Source organism: Enhydra lutris, unplaced genomic scaffold (genome assembly GCF_002288905.1).
Source record: "Enhydra lutris kenyoni isolate GAN:26980312 unplaced genomic scaffold, ASM228890v2 scaffoldscaffold11, whole genome shotgun sequence".
Taxonomy (NCBI): domain Eukaryota; kingdom Metazoa; phylum Chordata; class Mammalia; order Carnivora; family Mustelidae; genus Enhydra; species Enhydra lutris.
This window is the reverse complement of record NW_019154095.1, coordinates 18,325,784-18,340,429: the sequence shown is the minus strand read 5'-3', so window position 1 is coordinate 18,340,429 and position 14,646 is coordinate 18,325,784. Positions and strand designations below refer to the sequence as shown.

Sequence of the window (14,646 nt, the reverse complement as noted above, 5' to 3'; positions counted from 1 at the left end):
GGTTGCCAACCCCTGACTGAATCAGCCCATCTTGCATTTTGGGGTGGAGGGCCAGGATCCCAGATCATTATTACTAATTTTGACCCCAGAGGAAAATGAGCGTTATGCCTCCTCATCCTCCCTGTGCCAAATTCAAGTCGAGCTGAGGGCCCAAGGTTAGGGAGGGACGTCCATGTCTGTGAGATGAATGATGCCAAGTAAACCTGTCACCTACAGGAGAATCCCACGTAAACAAGGACCTCTGTTGAGGTTCCCTGTCTCCTCACTGAGGGCTCTTCACGGAGAAGGGAGAGGGAGGGAGGGTTAGAGCCTTCCTGAGCCATGACAGAGGGCTTCCCTTCTGGTGGAAGATGACGCCGAGGCTACAAGTTCTGCCTGTGGGCTAGAATGCCTCTGTAGCCACAGGCCCCTTCCATGGTTTCCTGCCACCCATCACATCGAGTTGGGCCCTTGCATACCCAAAATATGTACCGTTTGCATTTATGCTTCCACGTGGCCTCTGGGCCTCACACGTGCTGAGGAAGCCTTTGGGAGGAATGTGCCATTTGCATCTAAAGACGAGTGTGTTGGGACGCCTGGGTGGCTCCCTCGGTTAAGCATCTGCCTTCTGCTCAGGTCATGATCCCAGGGTTCTGGGATCGAGCCTTACGTCGGGTTCTCTACTCTGTGGGGAGCCTGCTTCTCCCTCTGCCTGCTGCTCCCCCTTGCTTGTGTCCACTCATTCTCTGTCAAATAAATAAATAAAATCTTAAAAAAAAAAAATAGAGCCAAGCGTGTTCACTCCTCCCCCGGAGGACTGCATCTCTCCGGAAGGAGGGACTTACTCTTTAGAATTGACCATTTCAGTGTCCGTTCTGTTAGAGTGACTCCAGTGTGTGGGGGGGTGAGAAAAAGAATAAAGGACCCATGTGGTCACGGATTTGGCTTTGTCACGGATTGGTTCTGTGACTTTAGGACACACACAGAAAGCCTTCGTCTCTTCCCCCCTGAACGCGAGCTGCTATCTCTCCGACTTGCACACTGATTTTATGACGTCCAAGCTGTTGTCTGGAATGCTATTCATTCTTGTGATTCTTGCGAAGAATGGAAGTGGTGTACGTGATATTTCTTACAAGTTTATATTTAGAAGCATTTTTTTTTAAATGAACATGTTGGCAGACTCTTAAGTACTTGGGGCACCATTAGATCCCCTGGTTGTCTTATCCAGGCTGAAGAACACTCAGAGCCCCTCTGATCGAGCACTGAACAAGGTACAACAGCATCAAGGCCAGGACCCAGCCTTCCTGCCTCCTGATACGGAGAGGCAGCAGGACGCGCTGCTTTTCCTGGCTGTCAGAGGATTCATCTAACACATGACTATCTCTTGGAGGGGTTGGGGAGGAAAAAGCACCTGGCAGGCTTTGCACGCCATCGATAAGCCGTAAACGTTCAACTGAATAATTCAGAGCTGGATATTTGCTAATCTGGAGACAATGCCCAGCAAGGTTTTGTGCTGGGTTTTTTTTTTTTTCCTCCAGACACCTCTGAGATATCTGTCTCGCAAGTTAGAATCATGTAATGATTATGAAAACCATACTGAATCTCAACTAGACATTCATCAAAACCACTGCTGATTTTTCCCCCTTCCCATTTTTGATAAGGCAAACTGTGGGCAGTGTTGGACACTCTTGAGAAAGGCAGGTATGTGTGTAGCTCCCTTTTTGCATTTACTCACTAGGTGCTGAGGTCTGATATGTTCTACCTTCCCAATGGCCTTCGGGGTGTGGTGCACACTGCATTACAGGAAGCATCTGGAAGCAATTTGCCCCTCCCTCCAACCCACTGAAGTCTGAAATAAAAGATCTCTGGAAATCTTACTTAGGATGAGTGTCTGACACCCAAAGGAGCAGAGGTCCCACTGGGAGCTCGTTGGCTTTGCTGGTTCCAGCTTGTCTGAACAAGAAGTTACGAGCTATCACAGCTGGTCACAGTTCTCCCACCTTTAAAAACAGTCAACCCTAAAAATATGCTTCACGAGCAAGTGAGAGGGTAGGAAACAAGTCCTCAGATCAGTAAAAATGGGTTCAGAACAATGCTGGCCCTGTGCTTCTCTAGCCCTCCTTTACTAGTTGTGACGGGCCTTCACCACTGTGACAGCGAAACGGCCATTACCACCCTCCCTGTGTGTCTTAGCTTTCGAACTCAGCCCCTGATTGAGACCTAGCCCTCTGAAAAACCTACATTCTATATGTGGAAACACAATGCCTGAAAAGAATTCTCCCCAGGAACATGGCTGCCTCAGTCGGTGAAACTTGCGACTCTTGATCTTGGGGTTGTGAGTTCGAGCCCCATGTTGGTTCTAGAGATTACTTAAAATAAAAAAAATAAAAGAAAATCATAAAAAAAATTCTCATAAGCCTCTGACTCCCAGAATAGCATCAGTTTTAAAATAGAACAGTTTCAGTTTTGTGTTTTCTACCTTTATTACATTTTTGCGTTTGAGATACAAACTAACCACTCTCTTACACCACACAAAAGACATCCATTCTGGTGATTTTAAAGTGCATTTCCCCTTTACCTTTGTGTACAAAAATATTTTTTTCAAAACATGTGGACATTTCTTGACAAGGCACTTTCAGGCATCGGGTGAAGACGAGCCTTCGGTTCTCCATTCACGCTGAAGTAAAAGTGAAACATCGTCCTCACAGGTCCGGAAGGCTCTAGGAACTGATCACCGAAACTGCCGAAACATTCACAGCTTTCCAACCCTACCGAGGAGAAGCCACCCGAAACCACAGACTCCCTGCCCAGTCCCATGTGTCCACTTCGGGAAGTGCGGAGAAGCTGCCAGAGTGTCGTCGAGGCCCCGGGAAAGATCCCATTACGCTTATGACTCTTCATCCCCGTTTCGGTGATCGGGACCCCCCCAAGAGCAGAGAGCCACGGGGCCTGCTCTGGCAAACCACACCCAGCGGAGGAATTTCTGACGAGGAAACAAATGAAAGACAATCAAGGTTTCCGTCCACTGTCCACTGAGAGGGAAGACCTGGAAAACGAGCACTTCTAAAAAATGAACCGACACTTTTTTTGGTTTATAAACATACCCATAACCCACTGAACATCCACGTGACTACAAGTAATGCTTGTTTTTAAAAAAGCAAATTATATGCAAAGATCAAAACCACAAAACATTCTTTTAGCCGTTCGAAATTTACATCTTTAAAAAACACTGAAAGAGTCATGTTTTGCCACCATTAAAATGAAACCTTAGAGAAAAAAAAATAAATTCTATCTTGACTCTGAACCTGTTTTAATTTCTGGAGAACTACAGAACTCCCATTATTTTTCACCACTTCCCCTATCATCAGAATACTTAAAAAAATAAAAAGAAACCCATTCGAATGCTTCTTATCTTCCAAGAAACCCTGAAAGCTTATTTATTATGTATTTTTCAAACAGTCCAGCTTATTTATTGCACCTGATTTGCGAATGCTCCCCAGGGCGTTTGGGGGAAATAAATACAAAAGAAATGGAGCTGCTTCCCCATTTCTAGACAAGGGCACCCGCAGTGGGAGGCCTGCCCTTTGGGGGGCCACTTGGAAAGGGCACTGGGGCTGTTGGACATTCGTCACCATCACTGAATCCGGCTATGTGAGGGGCACTCCCCACCCAAGTCAGGCTGCAGTGACGTCCGTCTGCAACTAAGAAACCGGTCACTGTCTGAAGGGTGTAGACCTATTTACGGATGGCGAGCTCTGAAATGAGGAGGGGTTCTGCAGATCCTGGGACCATCTGTTGATACCCTGGGGCAGAACTGGACCCACGGAAGAGAGACTGGTGAATAAAAAATAATATTCTTTAGACGCCCCTGCCTCCCTGAACCACGAGGCTGACAGGGAAGTCTCGAAACCACATTGTCTAGTCAGAGAAGGGTCTTTGGGGACGGGTGAGGACTTGCCTGGTAGGGCAGGCATCCCAGGTGCACTGGCAGGGGTTTGCAACCAGTGCCCCCAGCAAAAAAGCTGGGGTGAGCTGGGGGGTAAAGAATGGCAGAGGAGAGGGCTTAGGGCTGTTTTAAGAGCTACTTATTGCTGAATTACCGTATTTCAAATTTTGACCTCGGAATGTCTTAAGATCACCATTACTGAAAACCGAATAGGAACAGGAGTCTCTTGAGCATTTTTCTTTTGAATACAGAATGATCTTGTTACTTTTAGACTGGTAACACGTAAATGATGGTGCACCTTGTAACTTTCTTGACTCGGAGGAGGAGGGACTGGGCTTCTGAAAACAAAATAAATTCACGACCTATATAAAATGGCTTGCTTCCATTTGGTTTTAATTTGCCCTATCGATCGTTCTGATCCCCAGATTTGCTAACACTGAAAGTACCGTTCGTGTACTTGATGTCGGCATGTCTAGATAAAACACAATTCTGCCCAATTTCAGCACGAGGTAAAAAGGCAATTTTCCCCATTAATCATGTGATCCCCGAGTCCCACCCATGTGGGAGAGGCATAAAAAATAAAACACTAGATCGCAGATGAGTAACAGCCAGTTTTAGGAACAAGAATTACATCAGACATCACTTAAAAACATTTAAGAAGTCAAAACATTTCGAAGTTTAAAAAAGAAGGGGAAAAAGAAAAAGAAAAAACCAACCACAAAACTCTAGGAGCCAAGACACTCCATCCCTGCCTGATACTAATTGACCAAATTGCAGAAGCCAGGAGGCCTTTTCTAATCCATCTGGAATATGCAAGCAAAAGACGACTCTCTGCCTGCAGAGTCCGGTGGCTGCGTCTCCAAATCCAGGCCGCTGTGCCTCCCTCTTCCTGCCTCCTTTAGGAAAATCCCACTTTACTAAGATCAGGCAAATGGAAAATGAGACATTTAAGTAAGCTCCAAAGACAAAACAGAAAAGAAAAAAAAAAAAACCAAAAACAAAAAACACCCAACCTTCTCCAAATACACATGTAAAAATATTTTTTTAAAACACACCCAAGTACAAACCAATCTCACCCCAGAAAAATCATAGGGTTTGGGGATCCATCTGTCAGTGAATGTCCCAGGAGTCTCACGACAGTATGAACCAACGGACTTTTAATTCATGGTCCAATATGGGTAAGAATAATTAATCTCTGATATTTCAGAGTTGCCACACATTGAAAATAAAATATGAGAACTTGGTGAGGGTTTTCTCCTCTATCCCTTTTATATAGACTCACACACCATAAATAAGAACACCCAAATCAAAGTCCCTGGGTGCTTGCAAAGAGTCCTGGGTCGTGCAGATCACAGTCAAAACCAAACCAAACAACGTGTCCTGAACACAGCATGGAGGAGGGCTCTCGAGGAAAGGACAGTCTAAAATCCCTCCGTGAAGAAAGAGGTGACTGCAAACCAGCCGGGCAAGTTCCAACAAATCTTGTAACTGGGCTGTCTGGTGAGGCAGGGCAGGAGTGAGTACTTCGAAAGCTACTTCGAAAGCTCCCCCGAAAGCCAAGAGGAAGAGCTACAGGTGTGCCCCTCTGTCCTGCCTATCAGAAGCCTGCAGTCTGGAGCCCAGCATGGGGGCCAGTTTCTTTCAACAACTGGTATGTCGTTCTCTGCCGGAGCACACATACGTGGGGTCAGAAAGAGGAAGCACCTGTTTCCGTCACAGGCTAATTTACCTTGATTATCTTTTCCTGAACATCAGACGAACTGTGAAGATAACAAAATGCAAAAAAAAAAAAAAAAAAGCACAGAGCTGCAGAGTGAAGCACGTGTAGACAAGGAACGCCAGCGACAGGCAGGAGGGGCCCGGCTGTGGTGTGGGGGGCGCCTAGAGACCAACGGCAAGGGTCCCGGGGCAGTGGGCTGGGATGGAGTGATTTCCAGGTGACCGTCCACATCCCAGGGAGCAGGGGCGGTTCCTCCAGGCAGCTGGGGCGCACCCCTGGTGGCCTCGCTCTGAAGCCACCATCCCCTAGTGTCGCCGGCAATACCCATGGGCCTGGTTCCTGCCCAGGCCCAGGCCGGCCCTGCCACCCTGCTCCGACTCTCGTGGCCACCCTGGAAGCCGAGCCGACCAGCACCCCACTGGTACTCCAAGTATGAAACCAGTCCTGGCACCTAAATCTGGCTGGCTGAGGTGGCGTAAGAAGAAAAGTGAACAGGATCCTTTCTTTTCAGAGACTGTGCCTAATGGCAGTTCCGCGTTTCTCCTGGCTTCTGTCTCCACCCGCCCATGACCGCAGCGAGGCTCCTCTGCACCTGCTCCGCCATGCTCCAGCACACGCAGTGGCTAATAGTAGGGCCCTAGCTTTTCGTATCCTAAATAACTTGGCCACTCCGGAAACAGACCGTAGGAACACCGAGGGCTCCCAAAGTGGTCAAAGGATATTCCAAAATCGGGTCCGTTTTGTGGCTCGGTGGCACCCTGCGTGGATTTCAGCTCGGCTCGGATGATCCTATAGTTTTTGCCTTTGTTGCTGTCCCAGTACATCTGTCCACTGCACTCAAAGCACACGGCAAACTCCATCCTCTCATAAGACTGAATTTTCTCAGGCAAGCTGATGTCAAAGGAGAAGGTGTCCCTGTCCGAGCCGGCGTAAGTGTCCTTCACATACTGACAGGGAAAGTCTGTGAAGCTTTTCCAGGTGTCGAATGTCATTCTTACTTTCACCGTCTTCTCAAACGCCAGGTTCTGCACCTTCACTGTGCCTGCGATGGCTTTGTCCTTCAGGACACAGTTTTCAAGGCATACGTGGTCGGTCTGAAGCCGGTTTCTGAAGTCTAAGTAATCAGCGGAAGGCTGGGTGAAATCCAGAACAAAGCTCTCGCTCTCTGCTGTCGTCAAGCTCACAATGTTGTCTAGGAGCTCGGTGATGTTAAAGGGAATATCTAACGGGTCATCGAATTCTGAGAACACTTTGACCATTGTCAGGGCCAGCCCTTGGTTGTCTGCGAAGGACACCCGCTTTTTCACCTTCTTCTCCTGGACCGTGGGGGCCACCATCCCGCTGGCTTCATTCCTGCTGCTTAGCTGAATGCATGGCCTCAGCGGCTCGCTGCGCTTCGGTGAGGTCTTGAAGGTGAACCTCTCTCGGCGCAGGGAAGGGGCCATGCAGCTGTATCTGTACTCTATGTCCACAGCCATCATGGGGTTAGATGAATAGGCTAGAACCCTGGCCAGAGGGGAAGAGAAAGAAATGGCAACGAGATCAGACAGACGTTCAAGGCATCACTGCGACGGGCTGGCAAACCACGTCTGCCTTCGTCTCTGCCCACACAGCTGCAGTCGGGCATTAACTCAAGTGTGGGCCAGCATGACCTTGGTTTCAGGGGAGATTAAGAGTGTCAAGTGCGGGGGGGGGGGAGGATGAAGGTTAAAACACACAAAATAGTAGGGAGCCGCTGGTTTTAAAACTAAATTCACAGGTATTTCTATTAGGATTTCTTGAGGCCCTAAGGAGGCTAGAGTGCCTTGGGGAATAACAAAAAGATGTGCTTTTTTCCCCTTTTTTAAAGATTTTATTTATTTGAGATAGAGAGTGAAGCGTACAAGCAGGGAGGGGGCAGAGAAGCAGACTCCCCACTGGGCAGGGAGCCCAATGTGGGACTCAATCCCAGGACCCTAAGATCCTGACCTGAGCCAAAGGCAGACGCTTAACCGACGGAGACACCCAGGGGCTCCAAAAGAAATGCACTCATCTCACAAATACTGATTGGTATTTATTATATGCCAAGTCTTATGCTAGATAGTGGAATTCAATTGTGAAGACAGACATAATGTACACTAAATTTTTATATGCCAATATATCTTTCTTTTTAAAAATGCCAATAATTTAGTTTTTTTTACACCTTTCATATAGGTGGATATTTCTTTTTTCTATAGTGAAGATAACCTCTATAAGAATAAAAGGCAAAGAGAATCCTGCTAAAGATCAGGTTAAATCTGACTTCATAAAAACAAGATTTTTCTGTAAGTGAAAAAAAAAAAAAGTAAAACCAAAAGATTAAAGACAAACTGGGAAAACATTTTACAAAAAGTATGGCAGGAAAGAGTTAATACCTTTGTATACAAAGAGTCCTTACAAAACAATAACAAAGTCAAATAGCCACATAGAAAAATAAGCAAAGAGCATGAATGGAAAATCATGAAAAAATCTTAAAAATGTCCTAGAAATACACAAAATGTCCAATTTTATAATTAGAGAATTTAGATTAGGAAACAATGCCTGTTTTTACCTACTGAGTTAGTAAAGATTTTTAAAAATAATATGAAGGGGCACCTGGGTGGCTCAGTCAGTTAAGTGACTGCCTTTGGCTCAGGTCATGATCTCAGGGTCCTGGGATTAAGCCCCAGCTGGGCTCCCTGCTTGGCAGGAAGCCTGCTTCTCCGTGTCCCTCTGACCCTCCTCCCTCATTGTGCTCTCTCTCTCTCTCTCTCTCTCTTAAATAAATAAATAAAATCATAAAAAAAAACTTAAAAAAATAGTATGAATACATGGATTAGTCTAAATCAGCACCTTTCTAAATATTCGTATCATTTTTGGTTCTAGTATCACATACAGGTATTAATCTTAAGGAGTTAATGCCTGGGGGTTAATGTACTAAAATGTCCAATGCAACATTATAGGGAGGAAAAGGTGAGAAAACCTAAAGAACCAGTAACAAGTATCTGGTTAAATTAAGTATACAACATCCAGCGATAAAATTTTGTATCATTACTAAAACCATTATTTGGAAAAAAGGTTTAAGTGGCATGGAAAAAAGTTATAATATATTCTTAATGTAAAAAATAGAGAAGATAAAATTGTACATAGAGACTAGACTTGTAGGGAAAAGTATTAGGTATATGTACAGAAAAAAGACTAGAGATATACTTAGAACTGTTACAAAATCCAGGTGGGGGGGCGCCTGGGTGGCTCAGTGGGTTAAGCCTCTGCCTTGGGCTCAGGTCATGATGTTAGGGATCAGGCTTATCCTGGGATCAGCCGGGCATCTAGCTCTCTGCACAGCAGGGAGCTTGCTTCCCCCTTCTCTCTCTCTGCCTGCCTCTCTGCCTACTTGTGATCTCTGTCTGTCAAATAAAAGTCTTCAAAAAAAGAAAATCCAGGTAAAGGCATTTCAGGAAATTTGTTTTCCTGTGTTCTGTTTCTTGTATTTTTAAAAATAACATCACTTCTGTAATCAGGGAGGAAAAAAAAGTATCTAATAAAATGCCTGAAATATTTAAGACTTGCCAAAAACCTCTCCCATCCAACACTATTGCCTCACTAAAGCCAAGCCATTTTTCTCATCTAATTACAAATTAAATAGCAAATTTAATATTCTGATTTGATAGTTACAATGGGCTACCTGAAGAAGTCAGGGACGAAACCAGGATTAAACTCTAGTCTGCGAAACACAGAACACAGGATCTAGATTAGGTCCCAAACCTCTCCCCCCTCACTATGGCAAAGGGTAGGTATGTGGTGGTTTTTTGGGGGTGCCTGCTCGCAGGCCCCCTAGTTCCTGCCCATTGGTGGGGGGCTTCAGGGTAATGGTAGTAGTGAAGGAGAAGCAAAAGGCAAAATGCTGCTCGTCTTCTGCCAGAGGCTAAGTCCATTGGTTCAGTCCAATAAACATCTCATTTTCAACTTCTGATTTTGATTAACCAAATACATAAAGAACAATAAGAACAAAGACACATTGGACTTGATCCCATTTTCCAAAAGAAATATAATCGTTCCCTAGGATGCAGGGAACCACTTGGTGATGACTGACTGGAAAAACACACATTCAGAGACACAAAACAATAATTTATAGCCACAGTGTACTTAAGGACATTTGTCTTACTGTTTCCCCTCTAACAAAATCAATGAGTGAAAATTTTAGGAGCAAATTTGCTTTCTATTATCTGTTCTTGTAGCCAGGTAATTGTTCTTCAAAGGAAAAGTTCTCACTGAAATGGGCAACGATGCTTTACACAGGGTCAGTGGGTTGGCTAATGGGTTCAATGTGAAAAACAAACAAAAACCAAACCACTCTGTAGTTACAAAGTTTACAAAGTTACTTGAGTTTTACATTCCCCCACTGCAAAACTTTGTTAGAATACACTGGAATTATACTTTCAGTCTAATGTTAACACAGGTAGTTTTAATTTTTTTTACATTAAACGTGGATTAAAAATAACCCCAAAGTGGGCAAAACCTTGCATCTCAGCCCCTCCCCCTCTGCCTACCCTTGACAATGTGGGCGTGAACTGAGGGCCGTGAACTGAGGGCGGCTGGGTTCCTCCTCTGACCCTACAGTCCTTCCTCCTTGCCTGAGTCAGCACAAGGTCAACCGTAAGTTCTCCATCCTCTTCTCTATCCCTTCAAGCCTGCAAACCAACCTCAATACGTGCTTCCCCACACAACGTTCAAACAGCTCATTAGAAAAAGGTTGGGAAACTCTCAAGATACTTTGGAAACAGAATTCTAAAACAAGCCGATCAGTGAAAGAATCTGCTCACTTGTAGTTAACTATAGTCACTCTGGGCTTTTAATCTTACGGATGAAAAAGATGTAGTTGAAGACCTTAGCAAAGTTTCACTCTTTGGACCCAGTGTGTGTCCTTTTGGCCCTGAGATCCCTTTTATCACCGGACTGTCAGAACCAGCAGAGCTGGGGGTCGGAAGGTGAGGTTCTGGTCAGTACCAGCTAACTCAACAACTCCACTGGCACTCTCTAGAGCCTCATTGGTTTTGCAACATTCCTCCACGAAAGGCAAAAAGTTCACTACTTAGTGCCGAAGGGTTACCAAGAGGGCTTCAGCCTCAGGGGCACTGCTAAGCAACCACTGCCCAGAATCCCTTCGCTATTTAAGTGACACCGTAACTGGAGGTGAGGACATGAACCCCAGCGGCCTCAATCAGGGCACGATCTGACTGTTGGCCACTTGCCTATCCTCACGGGTAGATTCCAGCTTTGATGAACCAGATCCTTCTACGATAATCAGTACCAAATGCTGATTTGATGTGGGCCTTCCTGGCCCTCTGTTCGGGAATTTCCCAGTGGGCTGGGACAGGGATCATCATCCCCCAGAAGCACTCCTAGCAATGGAGATGGACAAGGTTAAGTCTCCAAAGTCTCTGAAAGGAAGGCACCTGGACAGGTGTTTTGTCCAAAAAATGACATAAAAATGATCAGTGCCAACACGGTGTGCATAGGCTGCACCTCAGGCCTTCCTCTCCTGACACGTTCTCCTGGCTGCTCAGCCATTTCCCAGGCCGAGAAATATGAGTCACCAAGATTGGCCAGGGAAAAAGCCAGAAGGAGAAGACACGGACCCATATTTGAACCAGCACAGTATGACGCAGGATTCGATAGCGGTTCGCTGCACGACCAGGTCCTGAGAGTATGAGTGAGTGTTATTCAGAGTCTCAAAAACTTGACTTCCAAATAGATGCCTAAGAGATAATTTTTTCCCCTGGGCGAATGGGGCATGCCTAACGGTGGATTTCAGTTTTCCTGGTCAGAAGAGGGCAAACCCTAGCACTCCATGAAAACTGGAGCGAACAGGGATAGTTTTGCATAATACTTTCCCTGTTCCACTAGGGACAAACAACGCACCTTCTCAAGACAGCTTGTCAGGTTATGGTGGTGTTTCTGGAGAAACAATAAACTTGTACAGAAAATCAGCACATGACCTTCACAGTTTAAGGCAGTGGAGCTATTGGCTTTGGGCTGTGCCTTTTATAGGAAGTAAATCTTTTTTTGGTATCGAGCCCAAGACATTCCTCCCCTCCATTCTCATACTCTCATAGGAAAAGACAGAAAAATCAGATGCACCAAGAACCCACCAGGAACACCAGAACGACACGAGGTAAGCATTCACCCAGATGACCAGGTTATACTTTTTTTTTTTTTTCTCCCCAGGTTATACTTTTTAACAGACCTGTCCATACACACTTTGGCATTGCTTTACTCCCTCCCAAAAGGTTTGGCTGACGCAGTATAAATAAAGTTGACATTTTTTTCCTCTTTTTTTTGAGAGAGAGAGAGAGAGAGAGAGATCACAAGTAGACAGAGCAGCAGGCAGAGAGAGGAGGAGAAGCAGGCTCCCCGCCAAGCAGAGAGACCGATGCGGAGCTTGATCTCAGGACCCGGGTATCATGACCCGAGCGGAAGGCAGAGGCTTAACCCACTGAGCCACTCAGGTGCCCCAAAGTTGACATGTTTTTATCTGTCCTCTGACCACTGGGGCCTTTATTCACAGCCTTAACATTCACTTGCGCTCTTCTGTCACCACCATCTAAAGCATCTGAGATACACACGTGCACACACACACACTGCTTATTACAATAGTACCTGCCACGAAAAAATGCCCAACACTTAACACACAGTACTAGCCCAGGAAGGCCTCCCCCTAGCTGTGCCACTTGGAGCAAGTCACTGACTGAACCTTTCTGGGCTTAGGCCTTCTCCTCGGAAGTCCCTTCTATCTCCGACCCGGGGTTGCCAATAATGCCCACTAACTTCTTTTCTTCCCTCTCACTTCTCCTTAAATACCTTTATTTTACTTTTGTGGGGAGTCCACTGGCTGTCTTCACTTTAGTTTTGGCTGCTGGACAACCCCACCATATGAACCATTTCCTCTTCTCCCCACCCCTGCTCAAAGCCCTAACTTCTCTTCTCCCAGACCCTGAGTCTCCCAGGGAGGCCTGGCCACACAGACCACAGGCTCCACCACCTTCCGGCAACTCTCCAAGTCTTCAAGTCAAGTCTGTCCTAAGTTTTCTCCTCTTCTGCAGTAAACAATACCCGGGGGGCTCCAACTCTTCTGGTATGTCGTTCCAGGCCCTATACCCCTGCTTTGGCTAGCAAGTCCCCTCCACACCCACTTTTCTGGTTCAAAAAGAGTGGCATGAACAGGGCACGGGGTGGGGTGGGGGGGCAGGAGGCCGGCCCGGGCTTCCAGATTTGGAAGATCGCACAGGTCAATGAGACCCTGCATCCCTCGGTCCAACTAGCCTGCACCCCGCCCCCGCCCCCGCCCCCACGCACTCCGTGAGCTCTGTGAGCCCCCTGCGCCTTGTCCCGCACCCACCTTTTGGGCCGTGGGGAAGCCCCCTCTCCAGCTGGCTCGCTGCATCGGAGAGCCGGGAGGGAGGTGGCAGGGGAAGCTCCTGCCACCGGACTACGTGAGCGTCGTGTGTCCGGGAGGCAGGGCTGGCGCTCCGTTCCGGGAGACACGGCCCGCAGGGGGAGGAGGACAAGGAGGAGGAGCCCAAGTTATCACACCGGGGCGGGGCGGCAGGGCGCAGGGCAACCCCGGTCGAAGCCGCGCAGCGCGAGCGTCCCCGCGCGGCAGCTTCGCCCCCGCCGGCCCGGGACAGCCCCTGCCTGGGGGGGACCGGAGACCGCGAACCGGGGCTGGCTCTGTACCCCATCGCCCTCGGCGACCTGAGAGACTCCCAAGTGTATTTCCTTGCGTATTACGGGGAACCCAAGACCCGGGGAAAGTCGAGGCTACTTTTCCTTGTACTACAGGCCCCACCGCCCAACTTCGGGTACACCCTCGGGGAGTGTCGGGTCCCAGGCGGGAAGCGCCTTGTCTCAGGTTCGAACTCGGTACAATAGTCTCAGCCCCAGCCACCACCAACTACCCCTGGCGGCCAGACCCGCACTAAAGCGGAACACGTGGGTCCAGCCAGGCTCCATCCCACCTCTGGTCCCTGGGTTGCTCTTCCCACCTGGAAGCAACCGCCTCCCACCTGGAAGCAACCGCTTCCCCAGCCCCGTCTAGTGTGGTCCACCCCCGGAGTGCAACCGCAAGTTGGGCGGTGAACGTGCAGGTGACAGGAGTCAAAGAAGGTCTCCGCTGCGCGCCCCTCGCCGCCGTTTCTCGGCCCTGCACTGGGACTCGAGGGCTTGGGGAGGGACGTACCTGGTGCAGCTCATAAGCCCTGATGCCCAGAGGCGCCAGCCCGCGGCAGCATCTGCGCGGGTGTAGCAAGGGCAGCGGCGGCGACGGCAGGAGCAGGGGCCGGGACTCAGGTCCGCGCCCTTGGCGGGCAGACGCATCCGTCCGTGCGCGAGAGCAGCCCGCTCGCCTCCTGCCCGCGGCGGGTCACCCAGACTCAGGCTCCCAGGCTCCGCGCTGCTCCCTTTAACTTTCCAGCACCTCTCCCCACTTGGGAAGCCATCCCGGAACCCCTTCCACGTGAACGCCCCCCCGCGGCCAATGGGCGCCCTCGGGACGCGAGCCGTCGACCAATGGCCACGGAGCCGCGGTCTTGGATAGCATCGCTTCGCCACGTGATTGGCTGCGCGCCGGGAGTGATAGGGCTGCGGTCCAGGGGCTGGGGAGGGGGCAGTGGGGTCACTGTTTCATCAGACGCGTGGGGCCGGGCGCCAAGGGACAGAGGCACTTTCCTACAAAAGAGCGTCCCGTTACAGCAAGAAGGCTGGCACGCGGGCAGCTTGCCAAATGCCCTCTTCCCAAGCAAAGTCCTGGCCGGGCAAAGCCTTCCCACAGGCGCAGTAGTAGTTGAGGTTGCATCCGCGCTGTCCAGCTGTCCACCTTCGTCGTGCGCTTTAGCCAGGGGCTTCACGCATGACCGTTAATTTCCCCATCATATGCCAATCCCAGAGAGGCCGCTGGAGAGTGCCAAGTGCTGTTTGCCTCCGTGTTAGGTGGAGGCTCTCTGGG

The 14,646-nt window shown here is 48.6% G+C and overlaps 1 protein-coding gene across 2 annotated transcripts; it reads right to left on the bottom strand.

The window, feature by feature from the left end:
• Positions 1–5,709: 5,709 nt before the first annotated feature.
• Positions 5,710–13,916, bottom strand: LOC111144602 (protein phosphatase 1 regulatory subunit 3B). 2 transcript variants are annotated; one of them, XM_022498982.1, is made up of 2 exons: positions 13,042–13,167; positions 5,710–7,151 (listed from the first exon to the last, which is right to left on the bottom strand). In XM_022498982.1, the coding sequence occupies exon 2, from the start codon at positions 7,124–7,126 to the stop codon at positions 6,269–6,271; it is 858 nt and encodes a 285-aa protein (XP_022354690.1). In that variant the 5' UTR covers positions 7,127–7,151; positions 13,042–13,167; the 3' UTR covers positions 5,710–6,268. The 2 variants fall into 2 exon arrangements, with proteins under 2 accessions (XP_022354690.1, XP_022354689.1); XM_022498981.1 differs by lacking the exon at positions 13,042–13,167 and adding an exon at positions 13,882–13,916 and having other exon boundaries at positions 6,269–7,151.
• Positions 13,917–14,646: the final 730 nt, after the last annotated feature.